The sequence below is a fragment of the Papaver somniferum genome, chromosome 10 (genome assembly GCF_003573695.1).
Source record: "Papaver somniferum cultivar HN1 chromosome 10, ASM357369v1, whole genome shotgun sequence".
Classification (NCBI taxonomy): domain Eukaryota; kingdom Viridiplantae; phylum Streptophyta; class Magnoliopsida; order Ranunculales; family Papaveraceae; genus Papaver; species Papaver somniferum.
This window is the reverse complement of record NC_039367.1, coordinates 163,501,298-163,516,088: the sequence shown is the minus strand read 5'-3', so window position 1 is coordinate 163,516,088 and position 14,791 is coordinate 163,501,298. Positions and strand designations below refer to the sequence as shown.

At 36.0% G+C, this 14,791-nt stretch overlaps 2 protein-coding genes across 2 annotated transcripts; both read right to left on the bottom strand.

The window, feature by feature from the left end:
* Positions 1–1,645: 1,645 nt before the first annotated feature.
* LOC113316774 (cytotardin-like) lies at positions 1,646–3,492 on the bottom strand. Its single transcript, XM_026564922.1, has 5 exons — positions 3,188–3,492; positions 2,852–3,024; positions 2,608–2,762; positions 2,108–2,414; positions 1,646–1,995 (listed from the first exon to the last, which is right to left on the bottom strand). The coding sequence occupies exons 1-5, from the start codon at positions 3,490–3,492 to the stop codon at positions 1,646–1,648; spliced, it is 1,290 nt and encodes a 429-aa protein (XP_026420707.1).
* Positions 3,493–9,467: 5,975 nt separating this feature from the next.
* LOC113319485 (endoglucanase 12-like) lies at positions 9,468–13,899 on the bottom strand. The gene is made up of 4 exons (XM_026567736.1): positions 12,910–13,899; positions 12,003–12,292; positions 10,191–10,778; positions 9,468–9,811 (listed from the first exon to the last, which is right to left on the bottom strand). The coding sequence occupies exons 1-4, from the start codon at positions 13,322–13,324 to the stop codon at positions 9,803–9,805; spliced, it is 1,302 nt and encodes a 433-aa protein (XP_026423521.1). The 5' UTR covers positions 13,325–13,899; the 3' UTR covers positions 9,468–9,802.
* Positions 13,900–14,791: the final 892 nt, after the last annotated feature.

Genomic DNA, 14,791 nt, shown 5'->3' with positions numbered 1-14,791 from the left:
GAAGAGAATTTTCTTTGCCACATATGGAAAATTACCATCAGAGGATAGCTCGAGAATATAACAAGCGTGTAAAAATAAGAGACTTTCAGCCAGGAAAATTAGTGCTGCGAGAGATACCGCCTTATCAGAGAGGAAGTGATGGAAAGCTGAAGAAAAGATGGGATGGACCCTACATAATTAAGAGAATAATTGGGAATGGAGCTTATGAATTGATGGATCCTGAGGGAAAGAACAAGGATCGAAAATTATTGGAACGTCCGTGGAACAGATTATATCTGAAGAAATATTATCCATAGATCATGAGATGATGATCGCATACATAGAAGAGGCAGAAACATGTATGTGAAAGTGAAGAAAGCGAAAATGAAGATGTGAATTCCTAAATATTCAATAAGGATGTACTATTCAAATGAATGAATTTTAAGATTTCGTTATAATGATATTATACAAGAAAAAGGAAAAATTAAGACCTTATAATAAGACCTTCATAGAAGGAATCATAAATAAAGACTCCAATTAAGGAGCCTAGCTATCTGATTGTGGCGTGCACCCTAGTTCGCATACGACAAGAGGCAACAATAATACCTAACGCGCGTCACAATTCGGAAGTTAGTTAGCATGGCTCAAGTGAAAGCTACACCGACCCTAGAGCTTGAGTCATGGAGATTTGGGGTGAAATAAAACCCCTTCCAGGAGAGGAGCCTAAATCGAAAGATTAAGGTGACAAGGTCTCTCCTAAGGAGTGCAGGAACTCGATCAAGGCGCCGAGGTACACGTTTGAGTCAACGGTGCCTGGGGCGTCTGGAGCGCACTTGGCCTATCTTGAAAACTCTTGACTATGATGCCCTCGGTCTGAAGAAACCCCAATTAGAGTGCGGTCTTGTAACCATAAACCATATCGGTGGAGGGATAAGAGGTCGCGAAAACAACTGATTGTTGCATTACCGGATGGGAGGAGCCCACCCTAACCCGGTAGGGGTACGTCTCCTTGAAGGGGCAGTCAGGGGGAATATAAGGACGACACCCTCTATTAGGGAGATGATGTGTGTCAAAAGACGCAAATATAATGAGACTTTTCACTCACGGGAGCATTAAGACTTATCATATTTGCGCAACAATAAAACCTGAAGAGGCAATAATACAAGAAAATGATAAGGTGAGATCAATGGGTCATTGCGGGAAAGCGTAAAGACGTCATGCGATCTCGTCGCACAACAAAAAAATATAATATACTATGCAAAATAAGACCTTTACTTAGGAAGGCATAATAAGACCTAATGAGAAAACACAAATTCACGGTAACATTATTTTGCAGGTTACATAAGAGATATCTAAAATTACTTCACGTTTCTTTCCAGGAAAATAATAAGAGGAAAGTATGGAGATTGAAAGAGAAGGCATATTATCTTCCTTATCAAGAAAGAGTATGTAAAATAAGCGAATGTTTCAAGTACCCCAAAATACATTTGGGAAGAAACAAGAAACTAAGAAAAGAAAAAGGCTAAGCATTATTAGAAGGCGAATCTTGAAGAACTGCAAAAGCTTCGATGTTGAATTTACTCTCAGGATCTTTGGATAAATCTTCACCAGATTTTTCCTCCCCAAGTTGATTCTCTTGATGTGGAATATTAAGATCTTCTTCTTCCTAATCACTTACATGATCATAGTCACTATCAGGCTCAGGGAGTCTTTCATCATCGCTTATCTGAAGAGGAGGAATAATAACCGGGGGAAGTGATTCGCTTAGGAGAATCTTATTGACAAGAGTCTGAGTTTTATTGTGATCTTGGCGAGCGATACCCTTCTCATCATTCCTTCTATCAACCTCCATAAAATCTTGAAGAAACGAAAACCTCCTTTCAGCTCGGTCATGAGAAGAACTAAGTGCAACTGAAATATCTTTGGATAATTTTGTTTTTTTCGCACGCTCTTTGTGAACCTTGGCTAGATCAGATCTTAGCTGGGAGATGGTAGACTGGTACGATTTTTCAGAATCTGCATGAATAAATTCAGAGTTATAAAAGAGGAGAAATTCTCACAACGACAGAATTTAAAGTAATAGCTAAAAAAGATAAGTAAATTAAGGAAGTCAGCTCCATGTGACTACCTTCCCTTTGAGAAATGAGATATTGAGCTAAACCAAGACCATTATTCTTCGCACTCTCCATACCCTTAACAAAATCATTACCAACCAGACCTTTAAGACGAGATCGAATTCTTTTTTCATCGAAAGAAAGGAAAGTCTTCTCTTTCATAAGAGCATCATGAGATTCTTTCAATTGAGTATACTCTTCTCGAAGTTGATTCATCTTCACCGTCAAATTTATCTTACTCTGAATAATCTTTTTGTTCTGAGCGGTTAATTTCTCTGAAGATTCATCATATTGTTTCTGAGCGAAGAGATTCTTGTTTGTCTTCACAAACTTTTTGAAGAATAAGATATTGACGCGAAAACATCGCTTCCTTCTTCAGAAAAGAACGTTTTTCTTGGGAAAGACCCTGATTTTCATCTGATAAGGTTTGATGTCTCAAGTCAGCAATACCCAACAAATAAGATAGATGGGAAAGTTGGGAATCCAATGTTTCACATTGTTGAGACAAACATACATTCTCATTTGTTAGATTTTCAATCTTGTCAAGCGAATACGAATGTTCATTGTTTAGCTGAATTATCTGATTCTGTAACTTCTCATTGTCAGAACGAGCATCTTCAGCAGTAAATTGAAACTCATACAACTCCATAACGCGTTTCTGATTTAAATCTTAACGTGCATGCGAAGGAATTCAAAAAACATGGATAGGGAAAGAAGATTACAGTAAGAAAAAGGTATAAAGGTAAAAAGAAGCGCACCTCTTAGGTCTTGATTCCTCTTACGAAGATCATCAGATTCAAGAGTTACGGTCTGTATATCTCCTTTCAATTTGTTAATTTCATTTCTTAATATAGTGTTCTGATGAGAGAGTTCCATTGTGGAATTACGAGATTCGAAATAGCCTTCAGCTAAAATCGCGACGACGAGCTTCCTAAAAAAGGGAGTAAAAAATAAGAGCAAGTATGAAGTAGTACAATGAGAATAAAAAGATGAGCGAAAAAGTGTTTACCAGGAAATCCAGAAGGATATGCACACTTGGATCGATTTCAGAGAAGATTTCGCTCCTGGTTGGTTTGTTTGGTGGAGAATCGCACACTAATTTCTTTAGAGCGCTACAGATGCGAAGCTTGAAAGGGTCATCAAAGGATGAGAGAGAAGAGTCTATAAGATCAGATAAAGATTGAGAAGTGGAACTCATCCCTTCTAAAATCTCCTTATCAATAGAAAGGGACTCTAGAGAAAGAGGAGTAAATTTAGAAGAAAAGGAAGAAGAGTCTGTTAATGCAGAGGCAGGAGCAGTAACATTATCAGGAGCAGTAATTTTCGCAGAGGCAGGAGCAGTAACATTCTCCATCGATGCGGGAATATCTGCAGAAGCAAAAGCAATGACATTTTCCATATGTGCGGGGATATTCGCGAACAAAGGAACATTGATGAAGGTAGAAACAGTGTGGACCACGGTTGGTGCGGTTACCGACGAAGAAAAGGGAATGTTCTTAGCTACTTCATCAGTAGGAGCATTCTACTTAGGAGCGATAGCCTCATTTGGAGAAGTAGTTGAATCCAAAGAAATAGAAGCAATCAAGTCTGGTGCAGGAGCGTTAGTATTGACGCGAGAAGTAGCATCAACCTCCTGGAAATCAAAGTCAGGAATTATGAGGCTCTCGTTGAGTTGGGTGCTTTGTGAATTCTTCTCGCCTTAGGTTTCTTACCACCATCAATCTCGCATTCGGACTCCTGCGAATAACAAAGCAGATAAGAAACAGAGGCAAAAAGATTGTTTATACAAAAGAAAGTATTTCTTACTCCTTTGTTATGTGATGGCTTCCTCTTGAGAGATTCTTTGTCTTTCAAACTTGAAGAAGGATTAGGGTTAGGAATTGTGAATTTGGTACTCCTATGAGAAGAATGTTTGTTGATATATAACAAGTATGTAGATTAATATGACGAAAAATCGGTAACATAAAGAAAGATCAGATCAGTTCCAGCAAAATAGACAAACCTTTGATCAGGATCCATAGGAACAACAACAAAATTTAAAGATAAAACCTTGAAAGAATGATGGAGGAATCTGGAGAAGATAATGATTTACCGAGAATTCACAGAGACAAGAAGGGAAGATGAAATAGAGAAAAAAATATTATCTCTCCTCAAATTTGGTTAATAAATAGATGAAAAAAGTGACCGGTTAAATTCAAACGTGCCGGTAAAAAGGGATAAAATCAATACGTGTAGACGGTTACACTCAAATCACGGAAACTTGTCGGCTGATAAGAATATGAAGAGGTGAATGAGTGCGGCATGGTAAATTGGAGTTTCTCATATCGCTCCCTTTCCAAAGAAACAACATGAGAAGAGGAAAAATGTAGATACTAAATACCGCACATCTATCATGTGTGCGGAAGTAATGGTTCGATGAACGAGCGAAGGTTATAGCGTACAATATATTTAAGATGACACATCAGATGACGTCAAAAGAACCACGAGTAAAGTGTGATGATCGTGCGAAGTTATAGAGTGCGTGCGAGAAGAGTCAAAGTAAGCGAGCATTAATGACGCACGCCAGACCCGAAAATAAGGGCTTTATTAGCTGTCTTCCACTATGTAAAATCCCTATATAAGGGACCGAGCGACCATGTAAAGGGAGGAATCTTTTGGAGAGCTTTGACTTGGAATTTAGGAGAGAGAAATATTGTTTGTTCTCCAAGTTAGAGTTCATCTCAAATCTTGTAACCATATTGAAGATTGTATGAATGAATGTATGAATTTTAAGATGATTACTTGAATTGTTATTAAGATTTCATGAAGGGTGTGGTTGTAGGATTTCCTGCAACTACACATATATAGAGTTTATTCCTTTATAGAGTATTCGTATATAGAGGTTTTACTGTATAATGCGCTATAATAAAAATATAGCAAGATTTTAATATAGCAAAAGTATAGACATGATAATGATTTAAGGCATAAAATATGAAGAATATCGCCATATAATGTTATGTACCCAAATATATTGTCATATATTTTTCAACTATAAATATATATAGACATAAATAATGAAAAGAAGGTATAAAATATGGATAATACCGCAGTATACTTTCATGTACCCCTATATATTTACATAATTATGCTTTTCAAAAAAGAAAATAATATATATTGTGATAATTATTTAGCTAATTAATTAGGTATTGTCATACGTACACTATAAAAAGGGGCATGCCAATGGAGTTTCTCTACACCTTGCTTAATCCATAAACTCTAGCATATTGCCACATTCCATTAACTTTAGCATAATGGCAGCAGCATCCTCCGATGTTCGTTTCGTTCTTTTATCTGTTTTTTTATTTGTTTGTGTTTCTTCTCAGCTATCATATGCAGGGAACGTGAAAGCTGTAGTCCGTGAAATTTGTTCGATCACTAAGAATCCAAGTTACTGCACCCAACAACTAAACTCAATCCCTGGAGTTACAGGCCTTACGCGTTCTATAGTTGCTAATTCCATGATAAATGAGGTTGTGAATCAAGCAACCGAAAATATAAATTTCATCGCTCTCTTGAATCCTACACCACAACAAAAGCCACATCTTAATTTTTGTAATGGGCGTTACGATGCAGCGATTTCGGATTTTGGTACAAAAGCTGCGGATCAGCTAGGACGCCGTGATTATTTTGGTTTGAAGGGAACTGCAACAACTGTTTCTGGCTATGCCACCCAATGCGAAAATTCTTTCCGTTCATCACCTGCAGCACCATCTCCATTGACGCAGAGGAATCAATACTTGTTTGATCAAGCTGATATTGTTCGTGCTCTTGCTATTCTTCTTTCCCGTTGATTTAATTAACCATTCCTTTTCAAATAAGTAATATCAGCTGTTACACGAAGGGATGAAATTGAAATAAAAATAATAGTAAGTCAAATTTTATTTTGTTCCGCTGTTTTCATATTTATTTCTAATAGACTCTGTAATCTTTACAGACCCATGTTTCCTGTTTTTCTTATGTTATACCACGTGTTACCATGACAGAGCATCGTTCTGAAAATTATTCTTTTTAATGCAAAATACTACTAAATCTTAGTTAATCAATTAAAAAAAAAATTCTCACTATCCAAAGAAATTTCCAAAATTAAATCAGGTTACGTAATGAATCCTGCTAAATAATGTTTAGAAGGAAATCTTGTGGATTTGAATCCACACACAAAGACCATAGATTCGATTATGCCACTTCCATTTTAGATGTTTTAGACGTGTTTCAGTTCTTTTTTGTATATGAAGCAACACTACGTATATCCCGTACTGATAGAAACTTAGTTTATTTTTGAGAAGAAGAAGATGCATCGTTATGATTTACGACGAGAAGATTGTTTGTGTTTCCAGGTATGAATCTTTATTTTTGAGAAGAAGAAGAAGAAGATGCATCGGTTTACATTCTATTTTTTTCATAGATTCTTTACTATTTTTTCACATGCAGCTGAAGTTTAGATTATGAATCAGCAGTACATATATGATGTACTGAAAAATTATGCTTTAATTTTGTTATTTTTGTAGTTTTTGATATTTCTCTTCTTCGATCTAGAAGTATATAAATGGAATATTGAAGAAAAAAAAGTGTTTCGATTATGGTTTTTAGTGATTCATTACTTGGTTTTCACATGCAACTGATTTTAGTTTCATTTTGGTTGTTTTTGATATGCTTTTAAGTTGTTTTTTTGTATTAATCATGGGTGCGTATATGATATACTGGTGGATTTTGATGGAACAAATTCAGATCTAAATAAACAATCATGTTTTGTGTTTATTTCATTAGTAGATCTGATACTTTTATGGTTTTTTTTTTCAGTTTTCTTTTGTGTATTACCTATCAGTACATATATGACGTACTGTTTTCGTTTTGTGGTTACTATGGATCTATAGGTTTTCTCTTATTTTTTTGGGTTTGTTATAGTTTGTTTTTGTGTATAAATTGACAGTACATATCTGATGTACTGATATAAAATTCTTTTGATTCTGTTTGTTCAGTGTTTTGCCACTTTTTTTTGGTTTGATCCATTAGTACATATGGGTAATACTGAAATATGTGTATGAATTGACAGTACATATCTGGTGTAATGAGTTTGTTATGATTATTGAGCATTAAATTACTCGAATTGGTGATTAATTAAGAGTTGATTCTTCATTTTGTCAAAGCTTCAGAGTTGAGGTAATCTTCTAATTCAAATATTTTGGAAATTGATAACGACAGATGTGATGATGATGATGGTTTACAAGACTGTGCTCTCAAAATTAATGCACCAAATCTAGTGTCATTTACCTATCATGGTTGGGTGGCAAAGGAATATTTTCTTTCCAGTTTTCAAACACTAGAGTCTGCGAGAGTTTGGCTTTGTGTACCAAGGGGGCGAAAGATAGGTGCAGCTGTAAGTAAGTTTTTTCAAGCGCTTGCACATGTAAAAAATTTAACAATATGTGCTGCAACCCTACAGGTACTCTTCTTTCTTTTGCTCTCTTTAAATTTTTATGTAATATATGCTCAAGCAGATTCCTAAAAACTAATATACTTGCTAATGTTGCTTTAGTTGTGATGAATAGACAATATCCGTTGCGGACGAGTTCGTAAACATTGTACCTATATTTCATAATTTGGAGAAGTTGTTACTAGAACTGGAAGTAACTATTGATAAATCAGTATTTCCACTGCTCAAAGCAGCACCTAATTTGACTCATCTTGAATTTAATGAGGTAAGTACACAAAACTTGTGATGTTTATCACCCATCTTAGAAAAACAAGTCCTGGGTGTTGTTAAGCATATTTATGCCATTAAAAAATTTACTCTTTTAATGTTTATCTGTTTCTTTTTTTTTTCTAATCCCAACCCAGAACATTCACGGCAAAGTAGAAGATGAAGATTGGGATGGTCTTATGTTGACAACAAGATGTTTGTTTGAACACCTCCAGTCTACTTGTTTCATGTTTTTAATGGAAATGTGAGGGAGATGAGGTGGTTGAAACTAATTCTGAGGAATGCAAAAGTTTTGCAGCGGATATATACTCGAATTCAGTGCAACAGATATGTACTCATATTTGTAAGCAGTGCGGCATATATGTACTCAAATTTGTTAGCAGATATGTGCTCGAATTTGTGAGCAGTGTTCCAGATATGTACTCAAATTTGTAAGCAGTGTAGACACACACGTTTGGTAGCATGGGATATTATGGTCATTTCTATGTTTTAATTAATTTTGGACCTTTGGATAAAAAGAAAATCTGGTTGGACCTTACTATAAATAACTATATGGGCTTTGGACCAATCAACAAATTTTCCTTTAAAGAGACGGGTCAAGGGATCTGTTTCCCGTTACTAGGGAACGGATTCGAAGGCCCATGAGTTAAATGGACGATATGGCCTGGTAGTACCTACCTAATCACTAACCGAATTAACTGACCGACTAATAAATGCACCGATAATCCGGCGAATTGCTAACCAGGATACCAGGTCTGTGGGTTGTATTGCTGTGGAATGTTGACAATGAGAATGTTAAGCAACTGTTCTTACAATGGGCGCCAAGTAATGCCTTAACAGGATTATACCAGATTCAAGGACAGTCATTATTTGTAGCATCCATGAACACAGGTGAAGAAAGACCCACAAACCTATGGACCCAGGTGGCAACAGATACCAACAAAAAAACCAAAAACTATGGACAGAGACAGCCCAAAAGGACTCCAATCACTACTCAACTAAACCTGGAATACAACCTGGACCCACTGTTGACGATGATCCTAATCTAAGCCCTAATTCATTTATGTCGTCAATTAAGAACCAACCCCATTACAACAAAAAAATAAACTACGAACAACAAACAAAGAAGAGAATACAAACATGATAAAAGACCACAGTTGTTATGTGTATGCTTAATTTTGATCCATGTCATGTAAGCAAGTGGAGTAAGCTAAATGAAATTCAAGATTATTCGAGCCAGATCAACCATAAGAACTAGTTTTTCTTTTTCCTGAATGTGATGCAGATTCCACGTGATGAAAGGAAGGTTGGTCTACTAAAGAAACTAGAAGTGAAAAAAAAAGGAGGGAGACATTTATAAACCTGATGAGTACGATATTGTAATCAAAGGTCGTGATTTTTTTCAAATGGCAACCCCTTTGCAGTACTCAGCTGAACTCTCATATCAGGTAGTTTGTGGCTCTCTTTAAAACTTAAGTCAAAAATTTAAGTTAGGGGTTCCAAGTACACACCCAACTTCTACTATGCTTAACATAAAATCACCAAATCAAATAAAAGCCCCAATTTTTGAGACAAATCTTAAATAAAACCTAAATTGACAAGTAAAACTTAATCATACCAAGGCACTAGACAAAAGATTAACTCTGTAAAAAAACATGAAATATAGAAGGGCTGTTCATCCGTGTAAAAGATTTAGAACATTCAGACAGTTGTTGATGATGCTGACATTGGTAATAAAATAGGAACTTATAATCAACCTTATACATTTTAATAACAAGTTGGAAGAATCAAAGAATTAATAAACAGAAGGTAAATACCTGGGAAGTGGAAAAGTTTTTTAGGGTTTCAAGCGGTATATAGGCAGGACCGCAGGCCCATGAAGGGATGCCTTGCGATTGCAGGTATCCCGCAAACACAGCAGACATGTATGCTGCGTTTGCAGCATACTGCAAGGGCTGTGGACCAAGCACTATTAGTCCTCCTGTAAATGCACCAAGTCAGTTAAATCTATTATTGTGTAGCATTAAAATCAAAATTTTGTGATGACGTTTAAGCCAATAGGATAGAATATCGCAATTAAACGGCAATAAGCATATAGAACATGATAAAACCCATTACTCTTCTAGAAACAATAGATTATGAGTTCAAGAAATAGTCATAAAAAGTCTGCCTTCTAAAGACTATCTAATAGTCTATTTATACAACAATGAAAATAAAGAAACCCTAAACTAAAGACGCAAACAACTAAAAAGTATACTCGTTTTGTAGAACATTCCTGGATTAAAACATTCTTAAAAGAAACACAAAATGCCCCTGCATCATTTTGCAAATGAACTTGGTAAATAACTAAATTAACTTACCTTTTGTAAACTCAAAACACCATATTGGTGCATATAGGAGCACATCATTTTCTCTAAAACTTTATGATAGATTTGAAGCATATCCTCAAAAGGGTATGGAACTCCCAAAATGATCCGCAATCGGGTCAACAGGAGCAATGCCCCAGGTAATTTGTTGTCGTAGCTGAGAATCCATAGAGACGGTGTTCTACTAAAAAGCTTTGTCTTTGCTGCCAGCCGTTCATTGGTTGCTCTAGAAAGATATTCATAATTACCTGTGGCATAGAATAGCCACGCTGCGGCCCATAGTTCTTCATCATGAAAGTCTGATGAGTTATACGCCTTGTTCTTCTGCCCTGTGTAAGTATAGTGACGTTCTGGGAGGCTGCAGAACTCAACCAGCTTTTCTGCTCCTTTGATTAGCTGCCGAGAATACAGTTCATCTTCTCTGAAGACTAGAGAGGCTGATGCCAGAGCAGCTATCATCTCTCCGGCAAGATCAGGCCCACCTATCACTGATTCATAACTCCTCCTGTATGTAACATCTTCCGGCCTTTGCCAACAGTAGCCATCATCTGGCATTGTTGAGTTACTTTTAGCCACACCCACCTGACGAACATGAAAACAAGAAAGTATTAGTTAAACGAGAAACAAAGTAGGCTAAGAGAAGATGCCAAATTCAAGTCGTGATTAAGTAGTACGTAGTAATCAACAATAAGATTATTGACTATAGGCAGATTTGATAAAATTTCAAACAGACATGCAAATTTGAAAAGACGTCGTTTGGGCATAAGAAAAAACGTGTAAATTTACTACGATTGATAGCTCAACGAAAACTAAAAATCTCCTGGATATGCTTTTAGGGCCTAGAACTACGTACAATAAGACAGGTGGTGCAAATATTGATGCAGATACAGTAAAATCCAATGAGAGTGACAAAGGTTTATAAGCATATTAACAGATGAAGCAAAAGTGGTGTTCAAAGATAAAGGCAATGCCTAGACTCAAATTCATATCATAATGTGACATAATAATCTGAAACGATTGAACATGCACATTTTGGCTCAGGACGCCCCATTTGGATCAGCACAAAAGTATTTAGAGCAACTTACTCTTTTTGAATTTTAACTAGCATCCCAATTCATCATTTGATTCTCATGCGAAAAAATAACAAGGAATAGAAAAATAGGAAAAGCAGCAAAGCTACAGAAATATGCAAGACTAGTGAGGTATCTGGATGCATATCTGATGTGTCAAAAGAAAAATTCAAGGTGAGAATTCTCCAAAATAATTTATATGACTGTTGTTTGAGTCCTGAGGCGCAAGGCGCGCCTAGGCGTCGCCTTGTATTTTCATGCTCTAGACACAGCTAGGTTAAAGAGTTTTACCCTATTTCAATTGAAACAAAATCCAAACATTATAGGATTGGAGAAAAGAAACATTAGATAGAAACTCAATCAATCATGAATCAACCAAAGAATGGGTTTTGATTACGCAATTTCAAAACATTAGATAGAAACTTAAATCTACGCAATTTCAAAACTCAAAAACACAATAGTTTCTTGCAAAAATCTCAATAAAAAAAACAAACCCATCAGAAATCACAATCTCCTCTTATCATCATGGTGATTTTCACAAACAAATATGCAAATTACTTACTGCTGAGAATTATGCATCAAGATGGTGTTTTTGTTGTTCATCTTTGAACCACGAAATCAAACAAAATAAAGAGAAGAAAACACACACAAATTCCGATTATATGAAAACCTAAGCCCAACAAACAGTTAAGCCCAACAAAGGAACATAACCCCAACTGTTGTAAAATTTTCTTACCTGACTGTAAATATGGCTGACAGTGTAATTGGAAGTAGAATCGAATGTTTTCAAAATATAATCAACGCCCCACCGAATAATTTCTGTAACATGATCATATTCTCCAGTTGCTCTATAATGATGGCCGAACTCAAGCACACTCCAACTCAACATTGTCATGGAGAAGGCTGTGGGAAAAGTGTATTTGATATTTTCACCGCCATCGTAAAATCCACCCACTAATCTACCACCGCCATCATGTAGACCAGAATCACCTCTCCAGGGTACTCTATTGTGTACCAAATGTCCAGCTACAAAATAGAAGTAAAATTTCGTCAGTAAATTTCTCTAGCAGGTAAAATTTGATAATTCTACAAATATCTAAATTAGCTAACATGCATTTAAGGATTGACAAATTCCCAACTGACAGAGAAGATCAAACACATAAATCAAAGAGTCATGGAGATTAAACAGAAATGAAGAACGGATTACAGGGCCATTCGATACATTTGACTAACAAAATATAATCTGATTGTAGATGTACACAAGTTTAGGTCATCCCCATCATTCCAGTCTTCACATGCATAAGTTATGTAGGTCAAATCAAGTCATTTTTACCAATTAGTGAAACCCTTTTTATGTCTAGTCTTCTAGATACAAAATCGAAACCATAAATCACCAAATCAAATAAAAGCCCCAACTTTTGAGACAAATCTGAAATAAAACCTAAATTTACAAGTAAAACTTAATCATACCTTTAGACTGAACAGAGTAGGGGGCTAATGATACAAACAATTCAGCTGTGAGGGGGCGGGCTAAAGACCCGGTTACCCCCACACAAGCCCGTTCAAACAATATTTTAAGGAAAATAAAAATCAAACTTATTACCCAATTAAGCAATCTTAAAAAATCAAACTTGAAAACATACATTTCTGGGCGTCAAAGAAGAGAAGCGCTTGTTTCAGAGCAATTGAATAGTTATCGGCTCTGGGAACTTCTACTGCCCTTTTTGATTTTTGGGTGACAATTGGAACAGTGATAAGAACAATCAGCAGCAACAGAAACAGAAATCCAAATGCAAGCCATTTTCCTTTCCGATGTTTTGGAACTCCCCGTTTGATCTCAGGTTTCCTCTTCCAACTTTTCATTATTCTGTCCAAAACACCTTCATAGTGTGCTTTGGGTCTTGGATACACAAGTTCTCTTTCTACTTCGAACGGATTTATCAGTAACTTTGCTTTCTGATTCTCAAGTTGGTATGATTCAAAGGGAAATGATAATTCTTCCGATAGATGTGATGATGATGATGAATCCGATTTCTCTTCGTCGATCTCCGTCGCCATATTATTAAGTGATTTTATCTACTTGTGGTAATAGATGATTCAAATCCCTGAACTTTTCTGAGAATAGAAAGTTAAAGAAACGCAGAGTAAACTTTTTTCACACTTTGGGCAGTGGGCTAATTATACATGCTCAGAACTAGATGCTGAAAAGAGAAGAGGATCTTGCTTGGATTCTCTGATAAATTGTGATTTTGGGGGAAATGCTAGCGATCGACAGAGCTACAAAATGATAATTAGTTTCTCTTTTTTAGAACTTTTTAATCTTGATGAACTATGGTTTTTGCTCTGTTTTTTCTCTGTTTTGCGTTAACAACTTGCACATTATAAGGGAAGCGCAAATAGTTTGCACTAAGAATATGTATCTCAGGGGTTTGATGATTTTGGTTGAATCAAAGAAGAGACAGAAATTGAACTGGGGTTTCTGTGTTGGTTGAGGTTCTGATTGAGATTTGAGTTCATGGAAACTAGGGTTCAGTTTTGAACTGGGATTTGAGATGGAGATAGAAGAGCAATTTAGGTTAAGGTTTGAACTGAAATGACAATGGGTTCAGGTAGAGTTGAAGCAGCAAAACCATATGATGAGAATTCAAATGAGAAGCCTACAACTAGTTGGAATGCGGTACTGTGGTGAAACCAGAGATATGTGGGTGAAACATCTGTGTCAACCCTCATTACAATAGGTGGGGAATATGGCCGAATTTAGCTTTAAGACATTTGCTATCTGTAAAATGAGACAAAGCAGAATTAAATCGACTTCTAAACTTGTAAACAATTATCCAACTTGGTAATTTTTGAAGGTGAAATATAGTTACACCAAGCGCCAGCATACAATCAAGTACCAACTCGTGCGGCCATGGTATCCATGCACTTAAGCTATGTGTGTAGTACCAAATGGAATATTACAAAGATTGTTTGGATCCCGCACGACTATCATTGCCAACTTTTTCTTATTTATAAGCACAGATAGGAATTGATGTCAAATGTTTTGTGCACCGGAAAGCCCTACTTCCTGCAGTAATTTCATAAGCCATATCATGGATAAATTGGTTTTTGATTTGTCCTTTGTGCCATATACCAAAATTTGACGGAAAATGGGCCATTTGTCCAAATATTTTTAAAACATGATTCTAATGGAAGAGTAAAAATTAGTATGGGTGAAATGGACACAAAAAAATAGCAAGAATGAAACTTGATTCACCCTGTCTTAAACTTAAAAAATAGCAGCATCCTGATGTAAATTAAAAATAAGAAAAAATATTTGAAAATGGGTAGGATGAAACTGTTTACATCCAGACTATTTTTACATTCCCGTCCATTTGAACAGTATCAAATTTTACATGTCTTTTTCACCCAGATATTGTCGTTATTCGGCTAATTGACCAATTTCGTGAAAATTTAAAGCGACAACCTTCATCTTAAAATTTACTACCTCCACCACACTGTCTCCAACAAAGCATTTGGCTTACA

Bases quoted from the DNA above. Each gene is read 5' to 3' on its own strand.
- LOC113316774 (XM_026564922.1), bottom strand. From the start codon at position 3,492: ATGGAAAATGTCATTGCTTTTGCTTCTGCAGATATTCCCGCATCGATG. The intron at 2,763-2,851 runs GTGCGCTTCTTT...ATGCACGTTAAG, and splicing joins GAGGAATCAAGACCTAAGAG to ATTTAAATCAGAAACGCGTT. The intron at 1,996-2,107 runs GTAGTCACATGG...TTATTCATGCAG, and splicing joins TCTCATTTCTCAAAGGGAAG to ATTCTGAAAAATCGTACCAG.
- LOC113319485 (XM_026567736.1), bottom strand. From the start codon at position 13,324: ATGGCGACGGAGATCGACGAAGAGAAATCGGATTCATCATCATCATCA. The intron at 12,293-12,909 runs GTATGTTTTCAA...TCTATTTTGTAG, and splicing joins CTTCTTTGACGCCCAGAAAT to CTGGACATTTGGTACACAAT. The intron at 10,779-12,002 runs GTAAGAAAATTT...CATGTTCGTCAG, and splicing joins TCAGCCATATTTACAGTCAG to GTGGGTGTGGCTAAAAGTAA.